This window comes from Sesamum indicum, linkage group LG9 (genome assembly GCF_000512975.1).
Source record: "Sesamum indicum cultivar Zhongzhi No. 13 linkage group LG9, S_indicum_v1.0, whole genome shotgun sequence".
NCBI classification, from domain to species: domain Eukaryota; kingdom Viridiplantae; phylum Streptophyta; class Magnoliopsida; order Lamiales; family Pedaliaceae; genus Sesamum; species Sesamum indicum.
Genome location: NC_026153.1, coordinates 4,992,947 through 5,012,674, shown reverse-complemented (window position 1 = coordinate 5,012,674; position 19,728 = coordinate 4,992,947). Strand labels below are relative to the sequence as shown.

Genomic DNA, 19,728 nt, shown 5'->3' with positions numbered 1-19,728 from the left:
ATACTGATGTGCATAAAAAATAGGCTGACCAAAGAGGCCCAAGCGATCCAAAAAGAAAAAAAAAACGAGAGGCTCGTAACATCTTAAGAGGCCCAAGAGAGCCTGGCAAGCGGCTTTGGCGAGTGCCCCCCAAAAAACAGATTGGCAAAGGAAGGAGGTTAAAGGCATCTCCCTACTTGGATTATGATCAAAGCCCGATAAACATTCGGCCCACCACACACTTGGCATCTCACTCTCCCACGTGGCATCTCATCAACCCCGAGGCCAGCATCCACATTTGACCACATTAGCTCTAGGAGGACCCTTGGCAATTAGGACAACCCAGGAGAAGGGAGGCGCCCTTAATCCCAGGATTCCTAAACCTAGAAGGAGTCCTCGCATGATCAAAGGAGTCATTTCCTAGGCAAAAACGTGTTGTTGTGAACTGATCAGTTGAAGATAAGATCGAATCCTGCCTTATCTCCACATATTTCGCTCCTTTTTTCAAGAATAAAGGAGGTGTGTAGATTTCCAGCCTAAGAGGACGCCCCCTCTATATATACAGGTGCAGTCCCCCAATAGGGACACCTTTAGTCCACCAATGGAGACACCCTCCAGAATTTGGAAGTTGCTCTTCGTTTTTGCTTAAACATTCGAATTGCACTTTGATCACAATTTCTCGTATGAATTTCTTCTCGATTTCTCATTACGATTTATATTTTTGATTATTTATTGCTAAATTCAAGACTAACTTGGGGGCGGAGTGCTAACGCCTTTTCTGCAGGTCCCCCTTCAGAATTTGCATTTGTTTCGGCCCAGGTTTTGAACATAGTTCATATCAATTAGACCCGTGCAGTTTTTGAACGCACCAAATACATGTAGGGAGGTATATCTTCACATTGTAAGGGTAGTTTAGTCCGAAAAAAATAGTTTGAGCTACAATAAATTAGTAATAAATCAATCGGGATAAATATAAATTTTTATTAAGTTTTTCTATAAATATCAGCAAATTCAGTGAGTTTTGACTAATGAAGGGACTTATTTATTAGACGGAAGCAAACATCAGTAGTACTAAATGTAATTTTTCAAACTATAGGGTATCTACATGTAATTACACCAAACCTCATGGGAGGAAGTATAATTATCCGTATATTGTATATTAAGGTTCAAAATCTTAAAAAAATTACTTTGGATAAATAAGATATGGATTCATTAAATATCCTTATTTAGACATATTTATTCCAAAACTATCCATTTCTGTACTTAAGTTGTGATATCAATTATATTCTATTTATGTAAAAACCAATTAGTATTTTTTTTATTTTGACCAATTATTTCATTTTATTTAATTTAATAAATATAATAAAAAAATTAAATTATACACACACATTAAATGTATTTAAGTCGAAGTTATTAATTATTGTTATTTGATTGATATAAAAACATAAATTGTTATTTGTTGCGGTCAATCTTTTGTGTAGATAGGAATAAATAGACAAAAGAGTGGCACAATGCTTACCAAGTTTTTGTCCCATCAGTCTAAACCTCTATTCACACTCCTAATTATTATTATATATCAAATAAATAATAAACAGACCCACTTTCGTAGCAGCAAATTTTGTTTACAAAGTGAAAACAAAATTAGATTTTTAATTTCGTGACCTTTTGAACTCTGTACGATTTTGGAACCGTACTAATTAATTAAGAACGTAAAACACAAAGAAATAACTGATTTGAGAATTGCAAATGCATCAATCATTGGCCTTCCAATCTACTATTAATCAGCAGCCGATTGCTAAATTTCAAGTCCATATCAAAATCCGTATCAATGAAATTTTTTTATTCAAATTAGATTTAATCGAATCTAACTAATCACAAAGTAAATATAATATATTTATAATTATTCATTTTTTATAAATTGTACACTAAGTAGATGATAAATATATTATACTTGTCATACAATAAATTTAGATTCGATTAAATTCGATTTGAATTAAAATTTTTTATTAGACATATCCCCTGGCCCATATTCAAATCAGCCCTTGAAATTGAATAAAATCTCAGGTATTTAACCCTATAAATTCCATTTAAATCCAAAACAAGCTTCTTATCATGTATGGAAACAACAATCCACCATTCCTCCCTTAATTCATGCAAAAATTCCTTCAACGGCACACGACACTTTTCCCAAATTTCATATTCCAATATGGGACCGGGACACCACCCTTAATTCGTTGAACAAGCAGTACTATATAATTAAAGACAACCTTAACTAACTCAAACCCTACTACACTCTCAAGAAAACCACAACCAAGACTATGGACTTCTCTAAGCAGCTCTCCCTAGCGCTTTTCATCTTCCAAGTGTTGGTCTTTTTCCAATCATCGGCACAATCCGCCTCCAACAACTCCAATCTCTTCAGGGAATACATCGGCGCCGAGTTCAAGAACGTCAAGTTCTCTGATCTCCCCATCAACTCTCAAGTCGAATTCCATTTCATCCTCTCCTTTGCCATCGATTACACCACTTCCTCCTCCGCCACCCCAACCGACGGCAACTTCAACGTGTTCTGGGACGCAGACAATCTCACCCCAGCTCAAGTCTCAGCCATAAAAAACCAAAACTCCAACGTCAAAGTGGCTTTGAGCTTAGGAGGAGACTCTGTGGGAGATGGCTACGCTTATTTCAACCCCACCTCCGTAAATTCTTGGCTTTCCAACGCTGTTTCCTCCTTAACAAGCATAATTCAAGAGTATAACCTGGACGGAATCGACATAGACTACGAGCACTTCAAAACCGATCCAGAGACCTTCTCGGAGTGCATAGGAAAGCTCATATCAACCCTAAAGAAAAACGGGGTGATTTCTTTTGCATCCATTGCCCCGTACGACGACGATGAAGTTCAAAGCCATTACATGGCTCTGTGGAGAAGTTATGGGCACATAATAGACTACGTAAACTTCCAGTTTTACGCCTATGATAAGGGGACTACTGTGTCGGAGTTCCTAGATTATTTTGGTACACAAAGCTCGAATTACAACGGAGGGAAGGTGCTGGCGAGCTTTATCAGTGATGGGAGTGGGGGATTGGCGCCTGATAGTGGATTCTTTACGGCCTGCAGTAGGCTCAAGAGCGAGGGGAATCTTCACGGGATATTTGTGTGGTGTGCAGATGATTCAAAGGGATTAGGGTTTAAATATGAGAAGCAATCACAGTCACTGCTTGCAATTTCCCACTAGTGTTGCATGTATATATATATATATGTACTCTTATCTCCTCTACTTTTTATCAATTAATTTAATGGAATAATTTGTGTTGTTAATGTTGAAGAAAAGCATGTTTATTAATAATTTTAGCCTTGTAAGTATAAGGGAATAATTTTTAGTCCTGTTGAATCCATTTTGTCAATGTTGTCGTGTAATTTTAAAAATTTCATATATTTAAGACAAAAATAATCGGAAAAGGACACCAAATTAAGTTTATTACGTTATGTATATTTTTCCAACCATTTTTATTTTTAATGTACGAAATTCTTAAAATTTATAAATTTACTAAAATAAATTCATACATACAACTGAAGACACCCTTCATACTTACATGACTAAGGTTGTAATTTGTCCTCAATTAAATAATGGTTGTGAATTTTTCTTGTAAATGGTGTGTCACGAGTACATGTTCTTCAACATTTTGTGTTGAACTTTGTAATTAAGTCTATCAAATTGATATATGTTGTCGCATAATGTCAAAAATCGTGTGGACCAAGTTGGAGTTGATGACCCAAAAGCTGGTTTCATGGCCGGTGGAAAATAATGATGTATAAGCCGGGTCAAGACTTCTTGTCGTTTTTCCACAAAGAAACTTCCGACCACCTTACAAAATAATATCACTTCACTGCAAAAATATAATTCTCTCCCACATTATGGATATTTATGAATTAAAAAAATTATGAAAATTTTAATATTATCTACCACAGTTAAATTAAATTAATTATAATTTTTTTTAATTATAATTAATTAATATTTGTTATAATTTAAATTATAATAATTAGAACTAGGCGATAGTACTGAAATATTTTTTATTACTAGCACTTTTAGCAGTTTGTACATGTAAGTAATTCCATACATAAATTAGCAAGGTACGAGGACAGTAGCTAGCTAGATTACCTTGATGAATATCTCTAGTAGGTGATGTTTGTATTAATACAGGTCATAATCCTAGAAATTCACATGCTATTGTAAGATCAAGTTTCATAGCCACTTAGATACCAAGGCATTTTGATATATACGGGGAATAATCTTAACATATGTAGTCTAATATGATTTACAATCATGTTTGTTATTATCTTATATACAACATTGCAGAGGTTTATGGCCCGAAAATGGGTGACCAATTATTTGTTGGGCCTCTTTGATGAACATAATTAATTCTTATTCGATTGAGTATAGATTTAAAGAGCCTGTACTAATGAAATTCCTGAAAACCTTATAGTTTTCCGGTAATGATGGAAGAAATGTGCATTAAGCCCATCCGGACCTGGAGCCTTAGGAGAAATTCTAGTTCTAATGTGAATCAATCATATGATAAGTGCAATACACTTGTAATGTAATTGATGTACAGTTCATGAAAGTAACCAATCATATAACAAGTGTACACACTTGCTCTGTGATTGATTTGGTCTTTCCAAACTTAATTTGGGTAAGAACTTTCCGAGCTTTGTATGAATCTTTTGTTATGGTCATCCGAATTCATTTGCAATCGATTAATGTGGCGAAAAAATTCTGTATTGGGGAGATATATATAATTATTAGTTGCAAATATATTGGAGTACAATTCCCAGAAATGAAGTGCAACCAATTTTCTCCGGTTTATAAGGCCGACGTCCGTCGTCACATTGATTCCTATCCTAAGCATGGAAAGGATAAAGTGTTATGATCATCACCTTCCAACTAATTCCACTTGAGGTGTGCTCTTTCAGCACTCTAGGCTTAATTCGTGTTGAGCAATTTGAGATATTCTTCACGTAATTCATCTGGGATGAGGTTATCAGAATGGTAAAAAGACATCAAGGGATTTGGCTTTTTCATAATGAAAAAGATTTGGTTTGTATTGTTATATAATATAAAAACTGTAATGCAAATATTATAACTTAAGTTTAATTGTAATTATTGCCCCGTATTTTAAAGAGTGGCAATATAACGACTCTAAATATAGGGGTAATAAAAAATACTCTAATTTTTCTTTTTTCAATTGTAGACTCGGCCACCGGATTTTAAAGCGACCAGAATTTGCTTACGTGGAAAAAATTAGACTTTTTTTTGAAGAATTTTGCTGACTGAATTTTTTTTTTAATGTGCTACGTAAACACTTACATGGAAACAAGTGAAATTATATAAAATTAATTTAAAATTTTGTATTATGTGTATAATTATAAAAAAAATTATTATTTTATATAATAAATTAAAATAAAAACTTAAACCCCCCCCCCCCACCAAAGCAATTCCCCCCCCTCTCCGTCCTTGTCTCCCCCCACCTAGGGCCGGCGGGATAGAACCAGCGCTTAGTAAGCTGCGGTCTAAGGACCCCGGTTGGGGCTATGAAGCTTACCTTATTATTCGAAAAAGTAGAAAAGACTTTTTCATTTCAGCTTTCTGACTAGGGTTGGCAGCTACATTCAGTCTTCGAGACCCCATAAGAGTTGAAAGTCGTTTCGTTTAGTACGAGATCGCTTCACACCTCGCGGTGCTTACACCTCTCGCCTATCGAAGTTCTGTTCAAAAACCTCGTCCGAGAACTTGTATAGAGAAGGATTTCCCGCTGCGCAGCAGTTCTTCCATACCAACTTAGCTGCCCGGCGCTGCTATTGGCATAACAACCGGTAGACCATAGGTTGGCCCAACCCAGTCCTCTCGTACTAGGGTTGGCTCCTCGCAGTTCTCCCTTTAACACCAACGGTAGATAGGAACCGAACTGTCTCACGACGTTCTAAACCCAACTCACGTACCACTTAAATCGGCGAACAACCGAACCCTTGGGACCTTAATATTATAATTTATTTTTTTATAATTTTAAGTATTATATTATATATATTTTTAAATTTATGATATATTTTGAAATGTGTAAATTATGTATACACTCTTCAGAGATGTCGTGTCAGGACAATTAGTATATAATATAAGTAAAATTTTATTTTTATGCAATTTGGTATTTTTTTTTTCATGTAATCAGTTATGTGGTAGAGGAGAACTAAAAAAATATATCCAATCAAAAAATTCAAATAAAAAAATATTTTATTTTTTTCCACCATTGCTTATATGGCAGGGATTTTTTCCACTTAAATATTTAGGCGGCAGTTGATTTTTTTAAAAGAAATCTAGTCAGCAAAAGCAAAACAAAATCCTAATTTTTGTGTACGTAAGCAAATTCCGGTCACTTTTAAAAGTTCGATAGTCAGAGCCCCACAATTGTAAAAAAAGATTTAATTTTGAATATTTTTTGCCACCTCTATATTTAATTTAGGGTCTTTAATTATTTTGTCACCCCCAATATACGAGGAGAGTAAATACAAATAAGCCTTATAACTTAATTTCTGCTGTTGTTTGTTTTTATATTGTTAGGTCATATTTGGATACTACAATGAGTAGGATATTAAATTTGGATATATAAACTCAAAGAACATGGCAGATTTTTTCCACTAGAGACAGAATTAGAGATGGAAATAACAAATGAGCAACATTGACGTAAATAATGTACATTATAAGAGACGGAACTACAAATAAATTTAGAGAGGAAAATTGCTCTGCATTTATCATCGGAATACAGATAGATTATCTTGAAATGGAGACAGTTATTCTAAAAGTTATTTGTTATTTAAGATAGTTTAGAGACTTTTGAAAATCTAAAATTTAGCTGTTGGGGCTTCAGCTATGAGTTTGGGAGATGAATATCTCTGGCGCTATTCAGTCTTAGAGACGATTTATTAGTTTTAAAGACTAAAAAACCGTCTCTTGTCACTAGGAAAAAAATATGATTTTGTACTACTGTTAATTACTATAGTTAAAGAAAGAAAATAATAGCAAATGAAAATTAGTCACGGGTTTGCAAAGGTCACTAGCCGTTGTTTCTGCAGGTGTGGCCAAAACATTAACCAAGACCAAAATCATAGCAAATGTTTTGTCTATGGTTAAAAACCATGATGAATATTGATTAATCGTGGTAAAAATTTAAGATTTTGCTTCGTATTTATTAAACCGTGGCTAATAATATTGATTTTACCAAGGTTTTTAAGCTGTGGTCATTTGTAATGTAGCGAAAACTCAATTTCTTAATAGTGCGTAGTGCAACTAAATCAAATCTATGAATATGTCATCCATGCTCAAATATAAATTTGGCTACCCTAACTTTACCTCTAAATAATTTTACTCAATTAAGTATCGGAATACGACGTCTTGTGAATGTTGTTTTCAGGTAACTATTTTTGTGGGGTTATTCGTAGATTTTTGAGGGAACATCTATGTACTTGAACCTAAATGGAGATTATTTAAATTTAGAGGACTTAATCAAATTGCAACCCGAATGAACTTCATGCATGTACTGCAACATGTGGTTTGCAATAGATAGATAGATAGATAGATTGACGTTACACCACACATAATTTTGTTCCACAACTGAAAGGCACAAAGGTAGATAGATGATCACTAATTTGTCACTTCTTCACTTTTTCCTTTCGGCCATGAAAGCAATCGGCTTAAACTTGTAGGCTTTCCCTTTCGGGCCCATTAAAACGTCGGATCATTCTTCACTGATTTCCCACTATTGATAAGTTAGATTATGGATTTACTTTCACAGATTGAAAATTCTAAAATGGAAACAGAAAAATAAATGATGTATGTATGTAATTTTCAGGCATATACAGTATCCCTAAAACAAGGCATTGGTAATAGTTGCATATACGGAAAGAGAAAGAAGTGCAAAATAAAAAAATACCACTAGTTTCATACTATATATCCAAAATAATCTATAATACACTATTGACAAAGGGTAAATTACGTCGGACTATTCCCTTGGATTTTTGAAAAATTTTAAAAATATCGCATTGTAATTTAAAAAAATATAAATATCTTCATAAAATTAATGATATTTTAACAAATTCCCCTTTTAATGGGCTGTCACGAGGGGTATTTGTTAAAAAGACATTAATTTTAGAGTGTATTTGTAATTTTTCAAATAATGAGGAAGTATTTAAATTTATGACAAACCTCTGAAAACTCATTATAATTTATCTATTTATAAGACGAAAAATACTATTTCTCCTTATATTGAAGTTGCAATTTGTTCAAAGAGGGGGAGAAGCCGGGGAATTATAAAAATGGGGAAATTCTAGTTCGGATCTGGTTCGTCGAATCTGAACTAATTAAATGACAAGTGCAATATACTTATTGTGTGATTGATGTATAGTTCAGGGAAAGTGACCAATCACATAGTAAATATAATAAACTTACTCTACAATTGATTTGATTGGAAGAAACCTAGTTTTAACAAGAATTTTCCATAAAAATGGGAATGTACATGTTTATTGCAATTGGAGGAAGAAAAGGTAGGAACTACAGATAAAAAAGTGATTGAAATAATCAGACCATAGTGGTAAGAAGTCATGAAAAAAGCTTAACATGATATTGACATCTTTTCAATCAGACATATAACAAACTCAACCAGCCAGAGAGCCATATATCTTATTATATATTTCATATATCACTTAATTAATAACTGAATTTATGTCCTAATTGATATCTTCTTTAAGTGGTCTCATTCTAATGATACACTTCAACGTAATTTCAGGTATATATGCCTCAAGACTTAAATGCAACATGTCTTCTATATAAGAATACTAAAGTAAAAAGTTCCTACGGAAAAAGAAGGGAAAATGTCATATTTCTTCTCGTAATTTAGGGTCTTTTTATTTTTTATTCTATTAGTTCACTTTTGATCCAATAACTTTTAAAAAGTAGCACTTTTAGTCCCATAATACATGTTCGTTATATATTTTGACTAAATGTGTACGTGCTTAGCACGGGGCTATTAGAATTTTACACCTTTGGTCTCATATATTACGAGATTCTCACTTTTGATATCACAACTTTAAAAAAAATAGCATTTTTGATCCCATGTACTTAACGACCATATGACCTTTTCCATTAAATATCTAACAAAAAAGTGTCACGGACCAAAAGTGAGAATTCTATAACCAATGGAACCAAAAGTGTAAAGGCTCTAAGTTATAGGACGAAAAATGTCATTTTTCTAAAAAAGAACAAATTAATGCATTTCCTAAACTTGAGGAAAAAAAAATTGAAAAGAAAAGGCTACACGAACTTTTGATATGGAAGATAGTGATTTTCTCTTTTAAAACTTTAAGGATTATATTGCAACCGCTACTTATGATTTAATGAAAATTCTTTCCAGAGATACAAAGACCTCTTATTTCAATAACAACATTACAAATCTTGAAATACTGCTTACCAAAACATATTTTGAAACTCTCTCAAAAAATGATAAGAATTGGATAAATGCTTTGGTTGCTGGGACGCTAAAATGGCATAAGAAATTTGGTGATATCAAATACAACCGAGGAGGATTGTAGGGTTGCTACCAAAAGACACGACGACGGCTGGCCTAGAGAGGTGCTGATTGCACTGGTTCACGAAGGCTGTTGAGTAAGTGCAGTCATATAGTCAACCAGGGCACTTCTTCAGTTAAAACTGATAAGCCATCTGCATTGTTGCTTGCTTATGTTACGTAGACGATGACTGGGTGCAATAATCACCTTCCACGTCATTCGGACAAAATACAATTAAATTTCCTCTATAATGTTTACACCGATCGAGCCAAGGTATGGCGGCAACAGACGAGGGGCATGCTCAAGCAGGCGGAGCTAAGCAGGTCCACCAGGCGGTTGCTAGATGAACGCATGTGGCTTGCTCTTAAACCTACCATATTAGTGCATTTCTAAAGCATTTCAAGGTAAAACATATTCAACAAAGGAAATTTTCGTTCGGACCCGGTTCGGAAAAATTTGATGCACTTACCATATGATTGGTATACAGTTTAGGAAAAATAATTAATTATGGAATAAATGCTCTGTGATTGGATTGATTCAGCTGTACCAGGTCGGACAAGAATTTTCTATTCAACAAGGTGGCATGTAATCTTCTCTGCTTCTAACGTGAGATGGCAGATTTATGCTTTTTCATACACACTCCTGATCAGTTACAATATGGAAATGTGATCATTCACAATTTCATTATCTTTACAAACTCAAATTCAAGTGGTATCTATTGGGCATTAATTGTTCATTCACCCAAAATTGATTTTGAAAATTCAATCCGAAATCACCTACGTTTTATGCAGATTAAATTGTCTTTTAAGTTCATTAATTAGAACCCGCTCAAATTTTTGGTCAAAGTTAGGTAAATACCCCATTTTCTAACAATTCATCACATTGAATAGAAATTAATGCATGCGAATACGTAACTACTTGAGAGAATTTCATGTGGGAATTTATTGCACTAGGATAGATACAGTAAAACCTCTATAAATTAATACTCTATAAATTAATAAACTCTCTAAAATAATAAAATCCTCCGGTCCCGACTTGGGCCTTTGTAAAAAATCATCAAATTCGATAAGATAATAAAATAATAATTTTTCAGAAAATTCCTTTATAAATATTAGGTCCCATTAAAACTCTAAATTAATAATTCATAAATATTACAATTATAAATATTATGATAATTTACTAAAATATGAAATCTGTAATGCTTTACGCATTTGATCATTCATGGATGATTTTGCGATGCCTTTTAGATGAGAAGACATGGTTGGGTGTTATGAACTATTTTATTATCATATTGAGATTTATGTAGTATATGTTTCATTCATCATGCATGAATATATTTAATTGGTTATATTAGTTATTTAAGTGCAATGAATTAATATAAACATGTATATTTAAGTAATTCCAATGAATTGATACATGTGTCTATGAATATAATAGTTCATTGTTGCATGAATATAATCAATGAAACATATATGAATTTATTTATTTTCAATACATATGTACTAAATTTGCTGAATTTAAAAAGTCTCTCTTTTAATTAATAAAATATTAATTTATCGATAATTTAATATCTCTCTAAATTAATAAAATTTCATGGTCCCAAGGTTATTAATTTATAGAGGTTTTACTGTAGTTTGTAGTTTTGAACTCTTTTTAGAGGGATACTAATGAAATATCGGGGGAATTTTATTTTATCCATCACAAGCTAATGAAATATTTCCAATAAGTTAATTTAATTACATATTATGGTAATATTGTTACAGAAAATATGTAGAATTGTTTTATTATTATTTTTTAAAATATTGTCAGAAATTGTTGTAAATTTAAAATTTTTTACAAATTTGATTTCTGAAACTTATTATAAAAAAAAAATGTGACACAAAATTTGACCCAACTTGATTGTTTTGAACATAACATAGGTAATACCGAATTAAAGTTTTATGGGCTAGCTAGGTAATTGTCGGGTATATACGTATATATATAAGTAATCATTATGTATGTTTATTTGACATGATTGTCGATGTATATGGTAATACTAGCTCATATGACATCGTCAACAAATGGTTCGAAATCCACTAGAGTTACAGTACCGATTTAGGGGAAATTGCAGTTTTGGTTTTGTACGTTATACTTGTTTCACTTTTGATTTTATTTATTATAGAATTAGTATTTTTAATTTTTTAATTATTAAAAATTAGTATTTTTCATCTTAATTTAGTCTTTTATTTATAATTTAACAACATAGTTCATGTGCTTATAACACATTCCCATTAAGTATTTCTGGCTGGAGGGAAAATTGATCTGTCTACAGCTTGAGACTACTTTTGAAGGAAAATATAACTACGTACATTTGAGGAAAAAAAATAAATCTTTAAGAAAATTAGGGCAAGAAAAGGAGAATTTCTCTCTTCCCTCATAAAAATTAAATTTCATCCATTCCATATTTCTATAAGTTGAAGTCTAATAGAAGTAATATAAAGTATCATATATTCCATAAGTGAATCAAGCAGACTAAGTGGAGCATTTATATGCTACTGTGGAAAAAAAGATCAATTTTTCCTCAAATAAAAAACACTTAACAGACACGTGCTACGCACGTGATTTACGCTATTAAATTATAGATGAAAAAGTAGACAAGGATCAAAAGTGTTAATCTACTAATACATAAGAGAAGGCTTTTTTCTTTCACAAATAGTGATTATGACACTACTAAAAATGCTCTAATTCCATAATAAATAAACCAAAAATGAAATAAACCTAACTTTCGTAATTAAGATGTTATTTACCCTACCAATTTACCTATTGTAAACAGGTTGAATACTGTTGTTTCCAAGAAAACATCTACTAAACCTATCTATATGATTTTTAGGAATACGTGCATTTTTCTTCGGTAAAATACTAATAAACAAAAAATACTTCCTAAACAAACAAACATAATTTTTTTTTAAAAAATGCTCATTGTCTCACGTGTCGAGGATCTCATTGCCCTATTTTCTTTTATTTTAGACGATCACGTTGCTCTTTTGCTATATAGTAAATTATTTATTTATTAATTAATAATTTTTATAGAAGAACATATTGCATTTAACTCGATCTATAATTAATCTAAAAGTTTAAATCAAAAGAGCTTACCACAACCCAAGCATGAAAAATTGAGTCCTTCCTTCCTATAAATCCTCGATGCCTTGATTTTGGAATCAGTCAACATTTTGTATATATAAAAAGTTAAATGAAGATGTAGGTATTCTAGCTAGGGTTACAAGTCAACGCCCCTTGAGAACAAGGACGTCACCTTCCACAGAATCGCCCACCTCCTTTAAGTAGAGTGCATCTGCCTATCGAATCAAACCCCCTCTCCAAATCATTTTCCCTTTACGTTTCATCTTCCTCTTTATCACTAGCAAACTGACATGTTTGGACACGAGGGGAACGGGTTTTTCTTGGAACTCCAATATCCCCAATTCCCATCTACCCAGCTCGGGTACAGTAGCAACAACGCCAGCACCCGCTCTGTTGAGAATAATTTGGATAGCTACTACCCAGTACATCCATTGTCACCATGGGATTTTGAATCAGAAATCAGCGCTGTCAAGAAGGTGTTGGGCACTGATGATTTGCAGGTAACTCATTTTTATGGTGTTGACTGACCGCATTTTACCTTTCTGACAGCCACAAAACCCGTCAGGGTCAGGGCCAGGGTGTGTTATTCATTGTTTATTAGTGTTCTCACAGTAGGTAGGCCTGTTGCATTTGTTTTTTCATATTTATAAAACTTTTCGTCCATTCCATGCAACATTCATTCCAAGTCGAGAATGCAATTTCACGTCAAAATATAATTAGTTTCAAGAAATATTTGAAACCCTGTTTTCTTTTCGAATCATGATATTAGTACTTTTTCAGGGATAAATTAATTTCCCAACACAAATGCAACAGGTTGTAAACTCGGCACAGAAGGACCGGCGGTCAAATAGTCCGTTAGCGAGCGAGAGCAGCGCGACAGAGAGCACGAGCAGAGCGAGTCGATACAGTCCAGAGGAGAGAAAGGAACGAATAGAGAGATACAGAAGCAAAAGAAATCTCAGGAATTTCAACAAGAAGATCAAGGTTTAACTATATTGCAGTTTTTCATTTCTGACTACTACTCATGAAAAACGAAAATTGCGAAAACAAGGGCAGCTTTTCGAGTAGCAATTAACACCAACTAATCCCACTAAAATAATGGACTGGGGAGGCAGATATATAATCGGAAAATCATCATATTAGGCACTAGACTTTCCCTTTTTACGTTGGATTTCTATAAAAGTTACATGCCTAAAACATTCATACTATATCCTTTCAAAAAATAAATAAAGGTTCATACTATACATTGTTTTGGACTTTATAATAATATCTATTGCGTGTCTGTCACATTCTTAGCACTTTTTTTGTATAACTAATGACTTAATTTTCTCTTTCAAATTTTGTTATTAATTTAAGGGCAAATAAATTAATATATTTTGAGGTTAAGTCTAATTATCTAAGTATCCCAGTCCTTTACACCCCTTAAGGGGACTCCGTGTAATTTACAATTATAATTTCAGTGGATATACATATAAATTTTTTTTTTTAAAAAAAAAATACTATTTATGTAATTCAATATAATTTTAAGAGATATCGTAGTCACCTCTATTTTAATTAATCCTATACACCTTACATTGTACTTTTTGGCGATTAGTATGAATGTAGGAAGACTTTAGCAGACAGCAGACCACGCACAGCCGACCACGCGTCAAGGGCAGATTTGCAAGAAATAATGAAATAGGGAAGGCACGCCAAACAGGCGCGGAGGAAGACGACGAGGACGAAGATAACTGGATCAGTATTCTTGATGCATTAATACCTTAAGAGTTCCATAAATTTTTTACCTAAGGAGCTGCAATTCAATCTACACGAAAGCTTCGGATTACTTATATAGCATTGTGAGAATTATAAAGGGCGAAATAGCTTATTCCCACTTCGCTGATTGTATTATGGTAATGCTTTTTCTACCTTTCCGAGGTACGCCAAAAAGTTACACTAATGTTAGATAATTATATTATAATGATATATTTATATGTAATAACTAGTTAATTATTTATGTAAATATATAATATTTATATACGTGAATGCAACAAATAAAAATTTTATTTATAAATATGATACTTTTGTATATAAACATGTATGATCTTTTTGTCCAAATATTCGATCGATTAGATAAAATTGAATTGGTAGGCCATTTTGATGTACCAAAATTTGGTATGATTCAATTCAATTTTATCGAACCAACACCCGTATATGCTTCTATTTTATTATATATAGATGAGTAAAATTTTTGATGCCACGCATAAGCTTTTCAATATTGGTACATTGAGGAATTAAGTTGTTGGAGAATTAGGAGAGTTTTGATATAGATGAGACAGACATGCATGAATTGGACCCTATTATGGTGGCAAAGCAAAACCCCACCAAGTGTCCAATACTTGTCCACTCCAAGCCCACTTTCCTTACTGATTGAGAAGTACTAAGTATTGGCTCCTTATCACAGCGAAATGCGGACAGTGTCCTCAGGAGCATCAAACCACTCCGGTATTATCAAATGTTTTTTTGTGAATATTAATGTTTGATTTGTACTTAATAGTTTTTTTAGAATACTTTTTTAAATTGTGAAAAAGTCTATATATCAAATAAAATATCATAATGTATAATGTGATTATATAAATAATAGAAAGGAAAACTTGTCACAAAGTTAGAAAATTTGTAGTAATTAATCAATGGAGAGTAATCCAGCCACCTGGGGGTGTCCTTAAATTTATGACTCTTATGTGTATACTATGAACGATTTTTCATGGTTTTAGGATAAAATTGTTTAGTTGGTAGCAATTTTTCCTCAGTTATTTAATGGAAAAAGTCACATACGCTACACACATGTCCATCAACTTTTTGGGTTGGAGTGTGACGCCTATGTACTTCTTTTCTGAAATAACTAATTAGAATACTGTTAAAGGATCAAAAGTGAAATTTTTTAAAACTTGTAAATGTTATTGCAAATCAAACATATGGACTGTTTTGGAGTGTTCGACTCCAAACAAAGCGGAGGTTTCTATTAATTTGAAATAATTTACTAAAAGATAACAATAATTTATATTCAATTAAAATATTAATATACATATAAAAGATAAGAAAGCGAATGCTTCCGTTAGTATTTTGTTAACTTATATAAAAAGACTCTTTATAAGATGGCTATTGTTTATGTTTCTCAAATCTACTTAATTTGTATTATGAATTATATATTACTATTTTCTTACTTAATTACAAAGGCTGAATATATATTAAATTAACAATAATCATAGTAAGTAAATAATGAATGTGTGTGATGCAATGATGAAATCTGCATTTTGCATCTGGAAGTTGGTTGGTGGTTATGATTCACTCCTCTTTATAATCGAATGGCTTTCATTATTTAATGTGTAAAATATGCTTCGCCTCCACCTCATATTCACTCTAATACATATATATATATATATATATATATTTAAGGGGTGAATTTGCAAAGGCCAAAAGTCATTGATCGGACATCCTCACCAACTGAGCTCTCCGTTATTAGTTTGGGATGGTCTTTGAAAAAATTCAAGTCTCCTATGGAGTTGCAATTAGTTTTAGTTTTATTGGTGAAATTGTGATCAATTTGGTTTGAACTCAGGACTCACTCATTTAACGAGGAGAGTGTTTGGCATTTTGGTGCTTTAAAAAATTGAAACTTTTGTTTGGTCCATTATATTTATAATTATTGTGATTTCAGGATTTTTTTTCACCAATAATTTAAAAATTGGCTAAAAAACTTGATGTGCAATTGTCAAGTGTGTCCTCAACTTTAACATGCACGTAACTTGCACATGTCGATTTCTCACAAATTTAGTATTTTTTGGTCTATTGTGTCATCAAATGGTAAATTATATTTTTGGTCCCATAAGTGGACCTGTTTCCAATTTTAATCCCACACTCAGGTCAATTCGCATATTTAGTCCTATATGTGGATTTTTTTTACAATTTTGGGACCAAAGGGGGGATCCGTTAAAAACTTAACAACATCTTTAAATTTTAAATTAAGTTTTTAACGAAATCCCCCATTTGGTCCTGAAATTGAAAAAAAAATCCACATATGGGACTAAATGTGTAATTGGTCTGAGTGTGAGACTAAAATTGAAAACAGATCCATTTATGGGACCAAAAATGTAATTTACCTTATATATGACAAAATGTAGTTTCCTCATATAAAATTAGTCACAACAAAAGATATTTTTTTTGTAGTGACTCCAATTATAATATATTTTTATATTTGAACTATAAATGTTTTATATACTTTCTCAACTATACATATTTTAAAAATATAATATAAAATATATAATTCAATTTATATATAAAAATAAACCACAAAATAAAAATAAAAAAGGAGGATGTTGAAAGACGGAGGAATGATGGACCGAAAAAAGGAGGAGAAGTCACCAGATGAGGGGAGATTGAAGGTGGGTGATGGTGCAGAACTGAAGTTGGCTTTCAGAAGTTGTCAACTGGGAACTAAAGTGCGGTGGCCGCGAAGAAGACAAAAAAGTAGCAGAAGACCGGAGCGCAGGTTAGGAGATTGGTGAAAGAAAAAATGAAGATAACTCGCTGAAGGCTAAATGGTGGTGGGTGAGCTGTTAAAATACTCGTCATTGGATGGATTTTCCAATAGTCGTACACCAACGTCAAGAGGTGATCGAACGGTGGAAAAAAATGTGACAGAAGATCGAGGCGCTGATTAGGATTTTTTGAACAAAACAAATAGAGATGACTCACCGATGTCTAGGAGATTGGTGGTAGGTGGGGTATTAAAATACTCGTTGTTAGATGGGCTTTCCAATGGTGGTATGTTGGCGTCGAGAGGTGATCGAACGATGGAGATATGGGAGGACAAGGAAACTAAATTTAGAAATATACATATGGATACAAATATATATATATATATTTCAAACAATATATAATTTTTTATATATTAAAATAATATGTTTTTTGTCTCATAAGTGGATCTGTTTTCAATTTTAGTCCCACACTCAGGCCAATTGTACATTTAGTCCTATATGTGAAAATTTTTTTTCAATTTTAGGACCAAATGGGAGATTCCGTTAAAAAATTAAGGCTGCCATTAAATTTTTAACGGAATCCCTCCTATGGTCTCGAAATTGAAAAAAAAAATCCATATATGGGACCAAATGTGCGGATTGACCTGAGTGTGGGACTAAAATTGAAAACAGATCCACTTATGGGACCAAAAATGTAATTTACCCATCATCAAATCGCAAAATTTAAAGAAAAAATGGATAAAATTGACTAAATTAAACGACCAAAATACCAAACATCTATAATCGTAGGACTAAAATTGCAATAGAGCCTATTGTGATATTAATAAGTATTGGTATATGTTAATATTAATAAATAAATTTTACAATGTAAGTATAAGCTATTTATTTAAAAAAATTCCTCTTATCTAATTTGTTTTTGGAGTAATGTTAGCAAAGTACATAACTTGAAGGATAATACTTCACAACAAAGTAATATGTACCATATATTTTCTCTCTCTTGGTAGAAATATCTTTCCAAAAATATTCAAGAATGTCAAAAACATAAATGCGTCATTAGTGAGTTGACAAATGTTTTCTTTGGTCCTCTGGAATTCATCAATTTGGCAATTAAAAAGCATGTAAATATTATCAAAGCTGGTCGAAGTGAATTTTGTATTTGCTTCTAACGTGAGCCCAAGTTTCAACCAGATTGCAGTTGCCAACACCTTTTGTTCTAAATGTATTATTTTTTTTTAGTTATGCGAAATGGATATCTAATAAGGCTGAAATTATAATTTTTCTAAAAAATTTAACCCGAAAATTCTGGCCTTTTAGCAAAAGTTTGTTTTGGGTGACTTCAAGGTAAAAAGTATTAAATGAAATTGCTGTATCTATTGTCCCTACCCCAGAAAATTAAATCGACAAATTCATTAATTGTAGGGTAATACATGGAAATGGACATTTATACACACGTTCAAATTTAGTGGAAAAAAGGGGTCAAAGGAAACGGATCGAATCCCACGCAAGAAATCTCCAAATAAATTAAACCAAGGGTGAGGTATCTTGGATTTTATATTCAAAATTCTATTATATTTAACATATATATATATAAGGATTTCCTTAGATAATTTTATTATGTAATTTTATATATATAAACATGTACATATTAATAAAAATAGAAAATGCAATTACTGATATTTTGATTTAGTAGTTAAAATCAAAATTATATAAATATGATGTTTTGATATTTAAAATTATTATAATTGATGGAAGAAAGAGTGCAGAATTTATAGTGATATAGTATTGATCCAATTGGTAGTGTGGTGGGTAGAGAATTTCCCCCTACATGATGCCAAATCATTGGCATTTCGCTTAGTCCAATATGTAACGCATAAAATCGCACTACTACCACACTCTGAGAGGTCCTCCCTCCTCCTCTTTATCCCCCAAAACACACACTCATAAACCAACTTTTCTTCTATCTCAACCTCCCTCCCCACACACAACAACATACATGGCCTCCACTTGCATATCCAGCTGCGTCGAAGACGCCCGTGTGCCCGTCAGAGCAACGTATGTCAACCTCTACAAGTGGCCGGAATCCGACTTCGAGTTCGTCCGCTCCATGAGCTCTAAAGCGCGGAAAGACGGGCAGAATCCCATGTACGGCCACCCCAGGGTGGTGGACAGCTTCTCCTGCAGGCAGTTGTATTTGAGAAGCTACACTTTTTCCAGGGAGGAAGATCATAGGGATGAGAAGACCATAAAGTGCCTCGGCAGGGGGAGAGAGAAGCCGGCGGACGCTGGTTCTAGAAAGAGAAAGTCCGCCGGAGATGGTGGCGCGAGGAACTGCCCGGGGCGGAGGAAGGGTAAGTCGGTGCCTTGCTCCGCCTTGGCCTCCATTTTCCGGCGGCTGCTGTCGTGTACCACCAAGATCGATGTTGTCAATTGATGGTATATGTATATGGTGATGATATTCTTGTTTTCTGATTTTATGTTTTATTTTTACCTTTAATTTTC

The 19,728-nt window shown here is 32.9% G+C and overlaps 3 protein-coding genes across 3 annotated transcripts; all 3 read left to right on the top strand.

Annotated features, from left to right (window-relative positions):
• Window positions 2,044–3,374, top strand: LOC105170674 (chitinase 2-like). Its single transcript, XM_011091541.2, has one exon. It carries the CDS (start codon window positions 2,298–2,300, stop codon window positions 3,216–3,218), a length of 921 nt encoding a protein of 306 aa, XP_011089843.1. The 5' UTR covers window positions 2,044–2,297; the 3' UTR covers window positions 3,219–3,374.
• On the top strand, window positions 12,941–14,476 carry LOC105170862 (zinc finger protein CONSTANS-LIKE 3-like). Its single transcript, XM_011091784.2, has 3 exons — window positions 12,941–13,212; window positions 13,526–13,696; window positions 14,318–14,476. The coding sequence occupies exons 1-3, from the start codon at window positions 13,003–13,005 to the stop codon at window positions 14,474–14,476; spliced, it is 540 nt and encodes a 179-aa protein (XP_011090086.1). The 5' UTR covers window positions 12,941–13,002.
• LOC105170673 lies at window positions 19,036–19,728 on the top strand. The gene has a single exon (XM_011091540.2). It carries the CDS (start codon window positions 19,223–19,225, stop codon window positions 19,658–19,660), a length of 438 nt encoding a protein of 145 aa, XP_011089842.1. The 5' UTR covers window positions 19,036–19,222; the 3' UTR covers window positions 19,661–19,728.

Bases quoted from the DNA above. Each gene is read 5' to 3' on its own strand.
- LOC105170673 (XM_011091540.2), top strand. From the start codon at position 19,223: ATGGCCTCCACTTGCATATCCAGCTGCGTCGAAGACGCCCGTGTGCCC.
- LOC105170674 (XM_011091541.2), top strand. From the start codon at position 2,298: ATGGACTTCTCTAAGCAGCTCTCCCTAGCGCTTTTCATCTTCCAAGTG.
- LOC105170862 (XM_011091784.2), top strand. From the start codon at position 13,003: ATGTTTGGACACGAGGGGAACGGGTTTTTCTTGGAACTCCAATATCCC. The intron at 13,213-13,525 runs GTAACTCATTTT...CAAATGCAACAG, and splicing joins TGGGCACTGATGATTTGCAG to GTTGTAAACTCGGCACAGAA. The intron at 13,697-14,317 runs GTTTAACTATAT...GTATGAATGTAG, and splicing joins ATTTCAACAAGAAGATCAAG to GAAGACTTTAGCAGACAGCA.